At 41.5% G+C, this 19,081-nt stretch overlaps 1 protein-coding gene across 1 annotated transcript; it reads right to left on the reverse strand.

Annotated features, from left to right (window-relative positions):
- Positions 1–498: 498 nt before the first annotated feature.
- On the reverse strand, positions 499–18,818 carry GLIPR1 (GLI pathogenesis related 1). The gene is made up of 6 exons (XM_065887329.1): positions 18,541–18,818; positions 17,495–17,740; positions 8,080–8,192; positions 3,632–3,717; positions 781–807; positions 499–681 (listed from the first exon to the last, which is right to left on the reverse strand). The coding sequence occupies exons 1-6, from the start codon at positions 18,712–18,714 to the stop codon at positions 527–529; spliced, it is 801 nt and encodes a 266-aa protein (XP_065743401.1). The 5' UTR covers positions 18,715–18,818; the 3' UTR covers positions 499–526.
- Positions 18,819–19,081: the final 263 nt, after the last annotated feature.

A 19,081-nucleotide genomic window follows, 5' to 3' on the forward strand; every position in this document is an offset into this window, starting at 1 on the left:
TGCTCTAATGGCAACAAGTAAACATTTAGGTTTATCCCTTTTTATAATCTTATTTTACATTTTGTTCCAAGAGTAACCCATAATCCAAAAGTGCAAGGCCTTTTAAATTAATTCCCTTAATTACCATTCCAATATGAGTCTGAGGAAGTAGTAAACCAGAAAGACATCAAATTTGCAAGAGAACAGGGAAAACTAGATATTTGGAGTTGAAGCAGCAGGCAACAGGTTACATAGAAATGCTTTTACTGATGAGGGCCAGGACTCGCCTAAATCTAGCTCACTGATTTTACATATTTAGAAGCTAAGGCACACAGGGGGTAGGTTACTCACTGAAAGTCACGGCTGTGGCAGCATGAAAACAATGCTTCTTCATAAAAAGTGGAAAGTAAAGATGAGTTTACCTTCTAATGTTAGGAAATTGAACCATTTCTTCTTTTGAGTAAGGGTTTGCTGCAAATTAGAAATAACACCCAATTTTATTTTTTAAAGCCATGTACAAATGAGGCTTTTTCCCCCCTGGATTGTATTAGTTCAGAAGAACTAAATGAGGGTATTTGTGCTTGACCAAACTGATAATTATAACACTCAGTATTAGGATTGGTGGAGTAACAATGAGGAAAAGAGATGTGTATCTGTTACGTGGAAATATTGGCCAGTCTGGAAACACAACAGAGTAGTAACCTGTGAAACAAACACAAAATATCCTCTTAAATGTTATTCCTCATAATGCAGTAACATAGCTCAGATAGATCTTATACAATTTAAGGTTTATATACATACGTGTCACTTTGTCTCGTTGTGGGTTAGCTATAAAATAAGAAAGAAAAGAAAAGAATAGATACTGGTGAGGCTTTTGTTTTCTTTTTAAAAGCCAAGTCTCTTAATTATAACCATTGACTGTTGCAATCAACTTGTTTATATAACCTTTATATATAAACTTTTTATATACCACTACTATAAATGGAAAATCATTTTACATAATGTAACTGGCAGATAAAATAAATGCAATTAAAATAAAACAATTAAAAATAATATTAGTAATAATCAGTGTGAGCAATTTATTAAAATATTTTCCTGAAAGTTTCTCCTGAGAAGAATGATACTATCTATGGTCAGTAATGAAGAGACAGTGGCCTCTCTCATACATTCCAGTCTGTCATTAGTATATAAGTAGGGTATTTGGATATCAAAGTCATATTTACTCCTCTCCTTCCACTGAGCTTTATTAAGATTTTGACACTCAGAGCACTGGGAAGAGAATTCCACATCTGCCATAGCCTTCTTATACTTTTTAAATGGTCAGACACCTCTTTTACACTGGTTCTGTGCCAGCTGCTGTTGCATTCCTATGGTGGAATCCATCAAGGAGCTGACCCTCTGGTACTCCTCTGAGTATCCCTGGTCATCATACCTGTGACCTGACTGGGCTTTGCTGTGGTGAATTGTGACGAAGCTTCCGCTTCTTTAACTTTTCCTGGCAGTTATATCCATGAAATCAAGGTATGATATGCTTGCTAGTTATATTTTTTCTTACATATATATTTTTAAAATGTTAAACATTCAACTTTTGAACATTGAAACAAATGTCATCCATGCACTAGCTAAAATCAGCTTGTGTACCACTGGTGTGCCCAGCACATTTTGCAAACCATCCTGATTTGGCCTCCATTGGTATTTATTGAACCTACCAGTATCTAGAAGACCACAAAGGGATTTTTTTCCTCCAGTGTTTGCCACAATTTGTCAGAGACGAAATCTGATAAATAAAAGCTTTTATCCTCTAACTCTTACTCCCCTGCAAATTAGCGTGCGTTTTCCTTTGTCTCTCTCAAGAGCCCAGGGGCTTTTCATTATTGGACTACAGCCTTAATTTTCTGGATTTTATCCCACAAGGTTAGAGACCATTTCAGGCTAGATCTCTAAGTTTAAAAGCTAAAACTCCAGCAGTTTTCTTCCTGTTATCATTGTGCTGGTGGTGGTGTTACTGTCTAGATTTTTATAGAGAATGATTTTTTTAAGGAAATATGCAAATTAGCAATTATTTGCCTTCTAGACTAGGCACTTTGGTTACAAAGTTGAATGAGATAGGCATAATTCCTGCCTGTTTGGAATTCAGAGTCTAGTGGGAAAGACAGCTAACCAGTGGCAACAGTTAAATTACTTTTTACATAATTTAAAATTATTGTCTCAGTTTTCATCACAGATTCTAAAGAAGCATGAGTGAGTCTTGTTCATGAGCATAAAAACATATCATCTAAAACTTGGGCACAAAGAAGACACCAAAATACCAAGAGTAAACTCAAGATCTGAGATTACAGGAAGGATGAATTTGGGGATAATAGATAATATTTACTGAGTGATACTGTATGCCAGGCACTTGGTCTAGATATAATTTTTTTTCATTCGTTTCACGAAACCTGTGAAGAGGTGCCAGCATCTACATTTCATTAATGAGGAAACAGGTCCAGACACTTGACCAGCGTCACAATGGTGGAACTGGAAATTGAACTCTAAAATCTGTGGTTTTAACTCTTATGTCATACTGCCTAACTTGGAAAAAAAAAAGACATGCTTTCGTAGTATTGGAGTAACATGAAAAATTCAGTTAACATTGGTGCTCTGAGAAGGGATTTGTTGCACTATGGCTACAAGTTAGTGAGTTCTCTAAACAAAACTAATTATGAGGGAAAGAATGGTTGAACTGGAGAGAAATGACTGGCCCAGAAAGCTGGTAGAAAAAGCGTCTCTGTAGCTGGAGTAAAAATGAGAACTCAGTGTTTACAAATCAGGAGGAAGGGAAAAGCAGTTGAAAAGAATTTTAAACCCAGAAAGGACCTTAGGATACGTGTAAGCAATGCAACACTTTGGCCAAACAAAAATTTATGCAGTTAAACTCAGTCTACTCTACCCTCCTTCTGCTCCTAGCACCCCGCCCCAGCCCTGCAGCCCTGAGGGGTTCAGTTGGTTACAGATCTGGACACAAAAGTCCTAGAGGATTTGCACAACTGCAGTAGCTTGATTGAAGTTTTCCTTCACACCATGGCAAAAAGTAAAGAAAAAACATACTGAGATGGAAAGGAATGTGTCTGGGACAGGAACCATAAATAGACTCTTGGCCAATTGTGTATTAATATTTCAAAGTTATGTAAAACATCCTTGGAAACGTAGCTTCATTGGCCTACACTGTTCCTCATTAAATGCTGTCTAACTAGTAAAAAGTGCCACGTTGCAGCTTTATTTCATTTATCTGATTCTAAAGATGAAAATGCAAGTCTTGAGTGCTTGGACAGGTAGTATCACACAATTCAGAATTCTTTTGGTTAACTTTGTTATACAAATTTTTGATCTTGCTGAAATTAGCAAATCTTGGGTCTACAGTTTCCCAGCATCAGAGTCGTTTGTTGTTTTTCTGATTAGCGCTAACTAAAGAATATTATTTGCTTCTTTAAATTTCTCTTGAACCATATATTCATTCCCAGGACAGTAAGCCACTGGTTTGATTGCTACCCTGATGCCACTTTCCCTGAAAATAGCTGTTAGGATAAAACAAATGTTTGCATTCTTAGCTCTGTAGAAAGTTACAAGAGTTTTGAACACATTGTATTATTGGTAGATTGCTCCTTTTACTCACCACAGAGATTGTCCAGACAGTTGTCGTTACTGGGGCAGGCACTGCATGTGGATCCTTTTTTATATGGCCAGGTTGGGTAATTGCCTCTGTGAAGCAGAGGAAAACTGTCCATTAGGAGAGTTTTTGGTTTCTTTTTTTTTTTTTTTTCCCAATTGCAATTTATTATGGTCCTTGGCTAAATCCTAGGATGGAAGTCTGCAGATTCAGAGGGTTGGTAAGAGAAGAGGAGAGGGGGAAGCAGAAATGGAAGCCTGCTAATATTTGCAGAGTTCATACTAGGTGCCTGTGTTTAGGAACCTATGTCTTAATCATCTCAGTTAATTCTTAAGACAACTCGGGGAAAAGTTATTTTTATTTCTATTTTACAGATAAGGAAACTAAACCTCTAAAAAATAAAGTAACTTGCCCAAAATCACAAGGTACAGATGTCAGAGTTAGAACGAAACCTAGATTTGTCTGATTTCAGAGCAGTACTCCCTCTACTTGCCTATGTGATCACTGCCATCCAAAAAACTGTCCATCTTAGAAAAGCCATCATGACCCACATTTTTGTTCTCAGTCTAGCAAACCTCCATAGTTTTTATTGGATGGGAGCCATTTGGCTGGGGAAAGGGCTTTCCAAAAGAATATAACAAGAGGGCTTCCCTGGTGGCGCAGTGGTTGAGAGTCTGCCTGCCGATGCAGGAGACACGGGTTCGTGCCCTGGTCCGGGAAGATCCAACATGCCGTGGAGCGGCTGGGCCCGTGAGCCACGGCCGCTGAGCCTGTGCATCCGGAGCCTGTGCTCCACAGCGGGAGAGGCCACAACAGTGAGAAGCCCGTGTACCACAAAAAAAAAAAAAAAAAAAAAGAATATAACAATATGGGGGAGTTTCTAAAATGCAATTTGTTTTCACATAAAAGATGTGATATGAATAATAGATATTACTGAATACTCTTCGTGTACTAGGCACTGTTCTAAGCATCCTCGAATGAATCAATCTTCACAATAACCCTATGAGGAAGATACTATAATTTTTTTTTTTTTTTTGTGGTACGCGGGCCTCTCACTGTTGTGGCCTCTCCCGTTGCGGAGCACAGGCTCCGGACGCGCAGGCTCAGCGGCCATGGCTCACGGACCCAGCCGCTCCGCGGCATGTGGGATCTTCCCGGACCGGGGCACGAACTCGCGTCCCCTGCATCGGCAGGCGGACTCCCAACCACTGCTCCACCAGGGAAGCCCCGATACTATAATTTTTTTTAATCCCCATAGCTAGAGGCTGAGGCACAGAGTGTAAGTAATTGACCAAGATCACAGATTAGAAAATGAAATAATAACCAAACATTTTATATCGCCATGAATATCTCTGGAGTAGTAATGACGAAAGGCTGTACATTTATTTCAATGAACCTGCCATTGCTCTAATCTTTTTTGGAAAGGAGTTCTTAACTTTTTCATGTCATGTACCCTCTGGCAGCCTGGTGGAGCGTATGGGCTCTTTCTCAAAATAGTTTAAAAATACCTAAAATATGGTTCATAGGATTATAAAGGAAACAAATTAAGTTGAAATAGTTATTAACATGTTAAAAATATTTGTGATATACTAATATGTACTTCTCTATTAGGTAAGAGCTAGCAGGGAGTCTAATAATTACAGTAATTTCAAGGTAGTGATAAAAACCATTTTGAGAGAGATGCAGCAACTAGTAAGTGATATGAACATATCTGTGATACAGATACAGGTAGTGCAGTACGGTCATAGCTATTGCTGATAATGGAGTGTTATCTTCATAAAGAAATGTTACTTTCAATAGAAGTTACTGAAAAAGATGTAACTTTTCTAATCCAAGTTCATGGACTCCTCTCCCTTAATACTATGCATTAATCTTCAGAGTTGAGACATTACTTTTTATTAAAACCTCATTTCCAACTAAAAAGATATGTTCAAATATCATTTGGCTCCAAATTAATTTAGGTTGTCTCAAATTTACCCTTATGCTTATGTTACCCTGTGGAAAATAGTCAAAGGAATATAGTAGAGATTCTGATAATTATAAAAGATATCCAAAATGGACATTAATCATTGGAGTATCTTTCATTGTTAAAAAGCACAGTACTCATTGAGTCGTTAAATTCTAGAATGTTTTTGATGCAGTCATTTATGCTGCTTCATACTTTGTGCATTCCATACTTTAAAGAAGAGGGGAAAATTGCTACTTTAAAAACAAGGCAGTTGTGACTTCTAGGGAAATAGAATTCATCTTGGGAGAAACATGCTACTGGAAAGGCCTGACTTGTCTAGATGGGAATGATTAGGACAAAGATATCTGCAGTCTCCCAAGGTAATAGAAATAAAGCAAAAGTAAATGAGACCTAATCAAACTTACAAGCTTTTGCGCAGCAAAGGAGATCATAGACAAACGAAAAAACAAACTATGGACTGGGAGAAAATATTTGCAAATGATGCAACCGACGAAGGGAAGTTCATACAACTCAATAACAGCAACAACAAAAAAAACCCCAAAAATGGGCAGAAGATCTAAATTGACATTTCTCCAAAGAACACATGGAGATGGCCAATAGGCACATGAAAAGATGCTCAAGATCACTAATGATTAGAGAAATGCAAACCAGAACTGCAGTAAGGTACCACCTCACACCAGTCAGAATGGCCATCATTAAAAAGTCTACAAGTAATAAATGCTGGACAGGGTGTGGAGGAAGGGGAACCCTCCAACAGTGAGGGTTTACATTCCCTCACTGGGAATGTAAATTGGTGCAGCCACTATGGAAAACAGTATGGAGGGTACTCAAAAAACTAAAAATAGAGTTGCTATATTATCCAGCAATCCCACTCCTGGGCATATATCTGGACAGAACTATAATTCGAAAAGATACATGCACCCCAATGTTCACTGCAGCACTATATACAATAGCCAGGACATGGAAACAACCTAAATGTCCATCTATGATAAATGGATAAAGAAGATGGAAGATGTGGTGTGTATGTATATATTTGGAATACTTCTCAGCCATAAAAGAAGAATGAAATAATGCCATTTGCAGCAACATGGAGGGACCTAGAGATTATCAAAGTAAGTCAAGTAAGTCAGAAAGAGAAAGACAAATACCATATACTATCACTTGTATTTGGAATCTAAAATATGACACAAACTTACCTACAAAACAGAAACAGACTCAAAGAGAACAGACTTGTGGTTGCCAAGAGCCGGTGGGGATGTCAGGGAGGGATGGAGTGGGAGTTTGGGATTAGCAGATGCAAACTATTACATAAGTGTATAGCTGAATCACTTTGCTGTACACCAGAAACTAATACAACACTGTAAATCAACTATACTTCAATAAAATAAAAACACAGAAAGACAAAGGGACCTAAAGTATTCTGCCCAATAAAGAAGTAGGAAGTTTTAGTTTCCTTGGTTGCCTGGCAGGGCCTCAGTTGTCTTATCTGCAAAACAGGGGTAATAGAACTTAGACTTTTTTATGAAGATTAAATAAGTTTAATATATGCGAAGCACTTAGAACTGTGCTTAGTACATAGTAAGCTTTATACAAATGTTATGGCATTGTTTTTAATTATTGTAATCTGTTTAAAACTTCAGTGCTATGGAAAATGCTCATATGTAATTTTAAGTAAAAAATAGAAAACGTGGGGCTTCCCTGGTGGCGCAGTGGTTGAGAGTCTGCCTGCCGATGCAGGGAACACGGGTTCGTGCCCCAGTCCGGGAAGATCCCACATGCCGCGGAGCAGCTGGACCCGTGAGCCATGGCCGCTGAGCCTGCGTGTCTGGAGCCTGTGCTCCGCAATGGGAGAGGCCACAACAGTGAGAGGCCCATGTACCGAAAAAAAAAAAAGAAAACGTGTATTTCCATCATCTCAGTTTTCTAAGTATGTGTACGATGCATAAGCACACATATATAAGTTTAGAGGAAGTTGGAGGAGAATGTCATGTGTCTTCCCATTTTCCAAGGGAGAAAAATGATGTCTGTCTCAAAAACAAAACTGTCAAAAGTAAATGAAATAAGTTATATAAATTGAGAAATTCAATTCAGAGTGGCTTTTTGTTCTGCTTTGAAAAGTTTTTAATAAGTTAATAAATATTAAATGGAATATTAATCTTCCCATCTTGTGGTGTTATTACAATATCCAATTAATCTATGTCCCTGAAAACATTTTAGTTTTCCTACTCTTAAAAATGTGTTCGTGTGTGTTTATGTGGTGTTTATAAAGGTGTACACACAGACACACACAAACAAACGCACGTACAAAGAAAAAGGTATCAGTGTAAATGGAGTAAATCTCTGGGCAGAGGAATTAAGGGTAACGTTAATTTTCTCTTTTACACTTTTTTTTTATTACCCAGATTTATTTTCTATAATGAAGATAAATACTTTTAAAATAGTTTTTTTTTCCTTTTCCCAGAAAGAGGTTAATTTGGGCACTTACCCTGGTCCATAGTTGCATATAAAATGTGCTCCATTGCGAAGACTTTCAAAGCCAGCAACTCGAGAACAGAACTGTACTGCACAGCCAACTTTGTAACTATCTGCCCAAACAATCTGAAAGAAAATACGGATTGTTAAGAAGAGAGAGATACTAAAATGAACACGAGTATGATTAGGCCTTCGTAAACACAGGCATATTAACTCTACTTAGGTAAAGCAGTTACCACCAGGGAAGTTTTAGGTAGTCAGAATTTGGTTGGAAATTGTGTATAATAAACGTAAATAATAACTAAGCTAATTTTGACAGCTAGTGCAATGAAGAAATAAAACAGGCTAACAGGATAGAGAGTGACTGCTGGGGAGAAAGAGGGCTGCTTTCACTTGGGTGTGCAGGGAAGGCGTCTCAAGTGTGGAGGCGGCATTTGAGGTGAGGCCTGAATGATGAAGAGGCAGCGCTCAAAACGTGCAGGAGACCAACTGATGGAGGAAGAGCATCCGTGCAGAGGGAGCCCTTGGGGCAAAGGCCCTGGCGTGGAGTCTGCTTGCGTGCAAGAGTGGCAGAAAGAAGGCAAGCAGAGGGCCTTCCCTGGTGGTTAAGGATCCGCCTGCCAATGTAGAGGACCCGGGTTCGAGCCCTGGTCCGGGAAGATCCCACATGCCGTGGAGCAACTAAGCCGGTGCACCACAACTACTGAACCTGCATGCTAGAGCCCGCGAGCCACAACTACGGAGCCCGTGTGCCACAACTACTGAAGCCCGTGCACCTAGAGCCTGTGAGCCACAACTACTGAGCCCACGTGCCACAACTACTGAAGCCCGCACGCCTAGAGCCTGTGAGCCACAACTACTGAAGCCCGCACGCCTAGAGCCCGTGCTCCGCAACAAGAGAAGCCACCACAAGGAGAAGCCCGCGCACCCCAACGAAGAGTAGCCCCTGCTCGCCACAACTAGAGAAAGCCCGCGTGCAGCAACGAAGACCCAACACAGCCAAAACTAAATAAATAAAGGCAAGCGGAGCTGGGATCCAGGAGTGGGAGAGGCAATGAGGTCAAGAGATAGAGGAGCAGCTCATGGGGAATCTTGTAGTGGAGGGAGGGAGAGTCCCTTTTTCAGGTCTTAGGAAGGTCACTTTGGCTGTTAAACTAGATGGACTGAGAAGAACAAGGGTGAAAAGAGCGAGGGAATTCGGGAGACTGCTTCACTGGTACTGGAAAGAGCAGATGGTGACTCTCACTTCGGTGATGGTAGTGGGGTTCCCTAGAATTGACCAGGTGCATGGTTCAGCTTAGGGGTAAAGGTGAAAGAATTTGCTTTGGGTTTAAGGGTGGGGTAAGAGGGAGAGAGAAAGATCAAGTTAATGTTTGGGTCTGAACAACATTTGCTGAGACGGGGAAAATGAGGGAAGGAGGAAGTGGGTGGGAACACAGACAAGGGGTTCTGTTCAGTTCCTGCTACTCTTGAGATGCCCGTCAGACGACCATCTGCCGGTCAGAGGGCAGAGCATGGCTCAAGACACAAACCTGGAAGACGTGGGAATGGATTAGATCTTGTAAGCAAAGATAATAAACAACTAAATGAGAGCATGGGATAAAGAAAAAAAGAAAAACAGCCAGCAAAACATTGAAAGGGAGTGGCTAGTGGCATAGGAGGGAAAGCAAGAACAGGGCCAGCTTCCAGGAGAGGGATGTGCTGTCCCACTTGACCCCGTGATCAGAAGGGCCCCATACCTGGTTTAATTCAGTGCTGTCACGCATTTTAGCACTTTCAGTGGCACTTTTCCCATGATTTTTGAACAATGGGATCCACGTTTTCATTCTGCATTAGGCCACACAAATTGCACAGCTCATTCTAACTGAAACTGTTTGCTGTAATAGAAGGCTGAAGAAAAAAGTATTTAAAGTATTTTAAAAATCTAGTATGTGGGGGCTTCCACATGGGCCTCTCACTGCAGTTGTTGGGAGTCCGCCCGCCGATGCAGGGGACACAGGTTCGTGCCCCAGTCCGGGAGGATCCCACATGCCACGGAGCGGCTGGGCCCATGAGCCATGGCCGCTGAGCCTGTGTGTCCGGAGCCTGTGCTCCGCAACGGGAGAGGCCACAACAGTGAGAGTCCTGTGTACCGCAAAAAAAACAAAAAAAACTAGTGTGGATTTAAGCCAGCAATTAAATGCACTGCTTTTTACAGTGATACGAAATAGAATTTTAAATTATTTTTACATATATATATTTAGCAACTTTGTGACTAGTTGTACCAAATACAGGGAGATGAATGAGCTGGAGCCAGTGGGTGCCTTCACAAAATGTAGAGAAAAGCAGTCAAGAAACCATTAGGCTACGGTTTTGAGCTCTGTGAAGGGGAAGCAGAGGGAGCTCAGGGAGTTTACAGCAGGGATCCTGCTCTGAGTTAGTGAGGCCGAAGCTGAAAGTGAGCTGGTCTGGGACGCCAGAGAAGATTCCCAGCAGAGGGCACACCTGTGTGAACCAACCCCGAGGTGGGAAAAGACTCACAGGACTGAGACAAGGCCGGTGTGTCTGCTGAAAAAGGTTAAATTTACTCAAAAAAAAAAAAAAAAATCAATTAAGAACAGCTCTCTGGGGAGAGAGTGTAGAGTAGGGGAAGAGGGTTAGGATGGAGGCAGCTCCTCCAAGGCTCGTGGATGGAGTAGGAGGTGGGGGAGGAGCTAGGGAGGGCTGGGCAGTGTCGGGGTGGGGGGTGCTGGGACACTTTGCATTCTGTCCTCCTCCTTGTGTGACAACAGGGGAGGAGCTGGGGAGGCAGGTACCGGTCTCCCACAGAGGATCAGTGCTCTCCTTTGGTGAAAGACGGCCCTCCCTGGTTGAGGTGGGGGTGTCTCCCTTCCCATCTCACACCCTGGAATCCCCTGCAGGGAACTCCAGGTAACCAAGTAAATCAGGCCTCTATCTCCCCGAGAGCACCTAGTTTTATGGCCATTCATTCTCAGGTTTGATGCTTGTACTTTAATTTCCCAATCATTTTTGTATTTATTTTAAAATTTCTTCATTTCTATTCACTGCATCTCAAAGTGACTTCCTCTGGGGTGCTTTGTTTAAAATGCAGATTTCTGGGCCCATCTCAGTCCTACTGCATGAGAGTCACTGGAATTGTCCTTGAAATCTGTATTTTTTAAAAATTGAGATAAGTGACATACAAAATTACATTAGTTGCAGGTGTACAATACTGAATCAGTGATTCAGTATTTGTATATATTGCAAAATGGCCACCACAATAGCTAGTTAACACCTATCACTACACATGGTTACAAGTTTTTTCTTGTGATGAGAACTTTAAGATATACTCTTAGCAATTTTCAAATACATAATACAGTATTGTTAACTCTAGTCACCATGCTGTACATTACATCCCCAGGACTTATTTATCTTATAACTGGAAGTTTGTACCTTTTGACCACGTTCACCCATTGCACTCATCCCCCACCTCTGGCAACCACCAATCTGTTTTCTAAGAGTTCGTTTTATTTTTTTAAGATTCCACACATACACGAGATCGTACGGTATTTCTCTCTCTGTGTCTGACTTACTTCACTTAACATAATACCTGTAGATCTATCCACGCTAATGACAGGGTTTCCTTAAGGAAAATGTAGTATATTTATATACACACACATACACACAGGCACACACACACACATATTGGAACATTATTCAGCGAAAGTTTCTCTAGTTTAACAAGTTCCTCAGGTGATTCTTATGCATGCTAACGGGCCACGTTGGGAGTACGATCACCTGAGTCAATCATTTTCTATTACGATCCTCTGGTCGGTCTTTGAGCACTTTCCTCCAGTGTTGTATCTCAAGTCTTAAGTACTCTTAATCTTTGGGTTCCTCCCACACACACTTAATTGCTTTATGCTATTTCTTTTATTCTACTTTCTTTTACATTTCTGATCTCTTTTTTTCCAAGACAGTGCAAACGTTAGCTACCATTCATCTTGTGTTTTACTTGGGCTCTCTTTAAATCAGGTTGTAATTAACATAGAGGCCACATCCGTTTAAATCAGGTTGTAATTAACATAGAGGCCACGTCCGTTTCAGGTTATGAATTTTGGCAAAAGCATGTAGTTGCGCAGCGGCCACCATATTCCATATCTAGAACATTTCCCCAAAAGCTCCCTTGTGCCCCTTTGTGGTCAGCTCCCACCCCCAGCCCCTGGCAATCACTAAATCTATTTTCTGTCCTTGTGGTTTCGCCTTTTCCAGAATGTTATATAAATGGAATCCGTTTAAATGTAGCTTTTTCAACCTGGCTTCTTTCACTAAGCATAAGCATTTGAGATTCACTCCTGTTGTTGAATTCATTACTAGTCCTAACTCTCCTTTTCATTGCCGAGTAATATTTATTGCATGGATATATCAGTTTATCCATTCAAGTTGGCCTCTTTTTAATAGCTTCATGGGCATTCAGGTTCTGGGTTCAACTCTGTGGGCTCTGGGGTTACAAAGACCAAGTTTATATTTCAGCTCAGCCACCCACTGTGTGACCTTGGCCTCAGCTTCCTCGTCTATTAAATGAGGGTAACACCACCTACTCCACAGGCTTATTTTGACATTCTAAATGGGCTAAAAAAGTGATTAGAACAGCTTATGGAACATAGCAAGCTCTCAGCAGATGTTCATGTTTTATTCTCTTATGACTTAATTTTCTTCTGCTTTAAAAATTTTGAAACTTTTTTTTTAAATCAGGCAGATTCCTGTTGCATGTTTTCATTTTTTCATATGGTAAACAAAAATAATTTTAAAAAATTAAGAGCTACTCACTGAGAATTTTCCTAGTGGCCCGGTATGTTCAGCATGTTACATGCAGTATGTTTAACCTCATAACAAATCAATAAATACATACTGCCCCAATTTTTCCTAGATGAGGGGTGGAACTTAATGCTAACTTGACCACAAAGTGCTATGAGGACAGTCCATGCCCTAAGCAAGATGCTTCCAGAGTGCTCTCCTTTTTAGCAGAATCAGGAAACTATACCTAACAAAAACATTGCATCTGGGGAACCCAACCCAGTGGGGGCAGGCATGTCTCTTCCTTCTAGCTAACAACCCCTATACACCATCTTCCCCTTTCAATTCTCAGTTTGAGTCCATCTGACTCATTATCAGTAATATGCAACATGTACAAAATCAGCTAGACAAACTGAAACATCGCACACTTCCGTTCATTCTGGGAGGATGTAAAAATAAAAATTTCAACGGATGGGGATAAAAAGAAATGAGATCAATAGTGCCATCTAGTGGGCATTCTTAGCACTATCAAACCTGAGCTGCTGCCCACCCAGCTATTTTTTTAAAATATTTATTTAGTTATTTGGCTGCACTGGGTCTTAGTTGTGGCATGCGGGATCTTTTAGTCACGGCACGTGGGATCTAGTTCCCTGAGCAGGCTAATTTCCAGCATGAATTTAAAATGGTCCCCTGCATTGGGAGCGTGGAGTCTTAGCCACTGGACCACCAGAGGAGTCCACCGCCCAGCTTTTTAAGTCAAACTATTCCCAAACTTTACGAAGATGAACCGTCGGCAACAAAATATCTAAGCTAAATAATCTTCCATATTAATACACCAGAATTCTTCCACAATTTAGATCTCTAGTGAAGACAGAACTAAAGCGTTGAGTTAACATGTCAGGAAATATCACACTTTAATGAAGTAATAATGCATCTGGGGGCTTCCCTGGTGGTGCAGTGGTTAAGAATACATCTGCCAATGCAGGGGACATGGGTTCGATTTCTGGCCTGGGAAGATCCCACATGCCGCGGAGCAACTCAGCCCGTGCGCCACAGCTATAGCCTGCGCACCACAGCTAGAGCCTGCACGCCACAACTATTGAAGCCTGTGCGCCCCAACTACTGAGCCCACGCACCCCGACTACTGAAGCCCGTGCGCTCTAGGGCCCGCGTGCCGCAACTACAGAGCCCGGGTGCTGCAACTACTGAAGCTCACACACCTGGAGGCCGTGCTCTGCAACAAGAGAAGCCACTGATATGAGAAGCCTGTGCACCGCAGTGAAGAGTAGCCCCCGCTCGCCACAACTAAAGAAAGCCCACGCACAGCAACGAAGACCCAATGCAGCCAAAAAGAAAATAATGCATCTGAATCTACTGTCTTGACTCTGTAAAACCACTGCTCATTGGCCAAAATCTGAAAATAGCTTGCTTCTTATTAACAATTAAGATGAGGGTAAGTGGGAAGTTATAAATACCCACTTGAGGTAATTTCCAGCATGAATTTAAAATGGCAACTGAGTAAGCCTGGACCTCCTAGCAAGATTTCTTGCAAGGATAAAAACAAGAAGTCTTCAAGCTGTCAGAGCCTTCTTCCAATTGATGGAAAAACAGCTCATGGAAGAAATCTAAACTTTGTTCAATGACTACTAAGTACTACTAACTTTACTAGATAAGCAACATATCTTATATCTGAATCCCAACTCTTCCTCTTACTAGCGAAATGACACTGGGATAACAACTTCTTGACCCCTCTGGGCCTGTTTATTCATCTATGGATAATAGCATCTCTTAGAGGTGTGTGGTGAGAGCTGAATGAGATCTTAAATGTAGAGAACGAAGTACCACATTCACTTAAAAAGTAGTTGCTGGTGCTGTCTCTTCCCAGACCCAGAGGTCCCTGGACATCCTCTCCCTCATTTGAGTTGGGGGGTAGACTGTAGTGGTCTCTTAAAGAGAACAGGTTAGGATCACTCACTTTGGCTCTGCTACCTGTCTGAAAGGGACTGGATTTTAGGAAATGTTTTCTTATGTCCCAAATATTAGCCCTCTTTTTTCCCCCCTAGATGCAAGAGGAAGATTTACAAGTAAGCTCTGTTAATTTGGGGAGGGCCATCTCTGAGATCTCAGGCCTCTATGACATATAATAAAGTTTCCTCCTCTTGTTTTGACTTCCTGGAATGATGGACATGAAGTGTCTTTTAACTTGCAGGGTTTAGGAGACTGTTGTCAATTTAACAGTCTTTGGGTCACTGTGTATTTGGTGGGTTAAGCTGCTTGCCATTCTTCTGAAATGCCAAGTTCATTTGTACACATTGTACATCTTCTACACCTTGTTAATTTTGCCTGGAGTTCTTTTTACATTCCTTTTCATTTGACAAACTCTCACTCAGTTTAAGAACCAACTTACATGTCTCTTGCTGTATGAACAAGTCCTGTGTCTCCATACCTCCCTTTGGCCAGGTCAGTTGCTCTGTCCCCATTGCTCCCATGGCACCTTGTCAGTTTCTCCGAGCTGCATAGCTATATGCTATAATACACCCACTTACACACGTCTCTTCCAAATAAAAGTCACCTCCTAAGGGTCAGGGGCCATTCCCAGCTGTGTCCCTCATTCCCTGCCCCACAAGCCATTTCTCCTCCCTCTCACTTCTCTGCGATCGTACTCCCAAGTAAAATCTTAGCATGTAAGCTATTATCTCAGGCTCTGTTTTTTCAGGAGTCTGGACTAAAACACATGACCTGTACCTCACAAAGTGCCTAGAATAGGGGAGAAGCTCAAACACTGAGAGTCAGCACCTTCAGACTGACAATTACTTCTGGAGATTAATACCATAGTGCATAATGGTACCAGATACCACTTGTAGGCACTCTGGATTTAGCTTCCTTGCCCTTTAGGATTTGTGGGAATCCAATGAAATTTACTTTCTGGTTTGTTAATATACACCAAAATTGATGGCTTATTGGGCAAGTCTAGGGGAGACCTTATATTTCCAAGAAAGGGACCAAGGCTACTGATGATTTCATAGCTCCTCCTTGATTACAATAACCTTAAGATGAAAATTTCACTGAAATCAACCCTTTCCCTCTCATTATAACAATTTCCTATAACTGTGCCAAACGTGTTTCATCTGTAACACCACCAGTGAGGTCAGTATCTTTATAAGGCTGAACTATATTGAGTTTTTCTACCAACATTTTGCTCTTTAAAAACACCTAATATTCCAAGTTAACTGGCTTGTTAGAAATGCTTTTGCCCTCAGACGTCATTTCAACAATTTTTTTCCACATTAAAACCAGTCAAACATAGGTTCACTACCTTTAGTTATTGGTTTGACAAGGACCGCCAGGAAATAAAATAAATAAAATGTGGCCAGTATAGGGAGGCAGTATATTAAGAAGATCATAGAAGACTTTTCCTAGGGATTTGTTTCCACCATGTTGCAAATGTGAGTTACAGTTAGGAAGCCAAAAACAGCTTGAATTTAAAAAGAAAAAAGAAAGAAAGAAAAAATCTCATCGAGAAGCTCTGAATGTGGCTACTGACACTAATACTGTAGATGTGGGTACAAGGTAGCTACAGGATTATTTGTACAAATTTATATGTTGGCCTCTCCACCGGGTCTGGGACTTTTTTTTCCTCTTCATGTGGCACATCATAGATTCTTAGTCCATGTTTGAAAGACTAAGAGGATATGGAAGCATCAACTATTATTACCACAATTGTTTTTTCTTTGGGCCACACCGCGCAGCATGCAGATCTTCCCCGACCAGGGATCGAACCCACGCCCCCCTGCAGCGGAAGCACAGTCTTTACTACGGGACCACCAGGTACACATTGTACATCTTCTACACCTTGTTAATTTTGCCTGGAGTTCTTTTTACATTCCTTTTCATTTGACAAACTCTCACTCAGTTTAAGAACCAACTTACATGTCTCTTGCTGTATGAACAAGTCCTGTGTCTCCATACCTCCCTTCAGGGGAGGGAAGTCCCCTTCAATTCTTATTGATGCTTCTGTCTGAGAGGCTTATTTCTCCCAGTTTTATAATCCCAGAACAATTGACTCAAATTTCCTAGAGAACTCGTACCTGGAATAAATCCATTTACTCATAAGGTCCTTTGATTGCTCACAAATGGCACAAAATACCACGGGAAGACAGGTGTGATCAAAATTATTCAAACGCTGTGCAGATTGGTGGGCCTCACATTTTACCTATGTCCATGTAACTACACTCTTCAAGCACTATCTCCTCTGGTATTGGAGTCTGTTCCATTTATTTATTATTATTTTTATTTATTTTTTTTTTGCGGTACGCGGGCCTCTCACTGCTGTGGCCTCTCCCGTTGCGGAGCACAGGCTCCGGACGCGCAGGCTCAGCGGCCATGGCTCACGGGCGCAGCCACTCCGCGGCATGTGGAATCTTCCCGGACTGGGGCACGAACCCGTGTCCCCTGCATCGGCAGGCGGACTCGCAACCACTGCGCCACCAGGGAAGCCCTCCATTTATTTATTTTTAAAGTAAGCCTGTAACCCCTACTCTCTCATATTTACAGGGACACTATATTACTCTATATTTTTCTTAACACCAGATTCCAGCTTTCTCCTCACCCTTGAAATGACAGCTTCCAGAGAATATAAGGCAGATACTTACCTGAGTATAATGGCCACAGACCTTGTCACATTTCTGAGTCTTGAAGTCATAGTATTGAATTTCGTTGTACCAGTCTGTGACGGCTGAAGACACAGAAAAGAGGTACAGAGACCCAGTCCAGAGGTTTTCTCCCAGTGAAGTGAAATTTGGGTGCAGCTTGTGGGGTAGCTTCAGCTGTATGTTGTGTGCAAACTGACAGTTCCTTGCCCATGCTTTTGCAATTTGGGCTAGTACTGGGTCCCAAGTCTGCAGAAATAAATATGAAACACTAGGAGGGTCAAGAATGGAGCCTGTTACCCAACGCTGTAACCGCAGTGAGCAAAGTGGGAATTTGCATGGGAGGTGAAGCACGATGTCCAGGATGGAGAAGGACCACGAACATGTAGGTCCTCCATACATGGAGGACCATATTGTGGTCTTCAAGTTTTGACTAGCGTTAGTGGGAGACATGATAATCTAGTTTCGAGGAATTTAGAATCAAAGTGAGTGACACAGAACAACATTTCACTGAAGGTCTATTATGTTGCAAAATAACATGCTGGTTTCACATATTTTCTGTAATTTCATACCTACAATAGCCCCTATCGTAAGAAGCTCAGAAAGGTTAAAAACCAGGCCAAAGCCACAGACCTAGGATTCAAACCCAAGCCTGACTGAATCAAAATCCTAGCCTTTCCCCCAGACGCCCTGCGGCCTCCCTGAGACAGTCAGCACTCTGCCGGCAACAACCAAAAGTCAACTTAGAGACAAAAAACGAAACCAAAAAAACCTCACAAAAATTAACAGGCAAAAAAGAGACATAAATTGCACCTGAGGACGTGTGCAAAGGACGTGTCCAAAAAGAGAAGTAAAACATACTTGCTTTATAACAAGAATTGAGTAGGCAGAGAGAAACTGGGTTCGTTTTGATCGCAGGTGGTGAATTTAAAGCACACCTTCATCACCGCGAGAGCCCTGGTCAGGATTACTAAGGATTCACCACCAAAATCAATCCACATTAGTTGTTTTTGACTGACTTCTACCACAAGCACTCATGTTTTTCTTACCATGTATAGCATATCACTGGCTTTTGGAGTCACTTCTGATCGGAACTTGTTGTGCATTCGAACACAGTCTTTGATGAAATCTTCATTTTCGATATCTGGCAAAGTATTTGCTGGAGAGGAAGAACTGGAGACCACAGAGAGCATCCAGGCTGTCACAGCAAGTGTGACTCGCATGCTCAGACTGTCTGGCGTGGAGACCCGGAGGCTGGAATCCAGAGGCACTGCAGGTCCCGAGGGTCGGTGAGCCGGTTTTACAAAGCACAGTCGACTTCAGCTTTGAGAAAACAGAAAGCAGAACATGAGTTCATCACAAGTGTGAAGAATAAGGGTTTCTCCATATATGGTTTGCAGCTCGTTTTGTGCCCTTAACCCTGTCTTTTCGGTGGTTCTCAGTGACACAGCACCTATTGCAACATGGATTTTTACGAGGCTACATCAGACTTTCTTTTGAGTTGGGGGATGTTTCCAAAGGAAGTTCTGGAATCTCCAGAAATAATAGTCCCAATTTTTACTGAGGTTCTGGCGGTTAAACAAAAACATC

Source organism: Phocoena phocoena, chromosome 11, assembly GCF_963924675.1.
Source record: "Phocoena phocoena chromosome 11, mPhoPho1.1, whole genome shotgun sequence".
In the NCBI taxonomy this organism is placed as follows: domain Eukaryota; kingdom Metazoa; phylum Chordata; class Mammalia; order Artiodactyla; family Phocoenidae; genus Phocoena; species Phocoena phocoena.

What these genes read in the sequence shown, in the direction of transcription:
- GLIPR1 (XM_065887329.1), bottom strand. Translation starts at nt 18,714, where the DNA reads ATGCGAGTCACACTTGCTGTGACAGCCTGGATGCTCTCTGTGGTCTCC. An exon ending in CCAGTGATATGCTATACATG is followed by an intron (nt 17,741 to 18,540) that starts GTAAGAAAAACA and finishes TTATTTCTGCAG; the next exon opens with ACTTGGGACCCAGTACTAGC. An exon ending in ACAACGAGACAAAGTGACAC is followed by an intron (nt 682 to 780) that starts GTATGTATATAA and finishes TTTGTTTCACAG; the next exon opens with GTTACTACTCTGTTGTGTTT.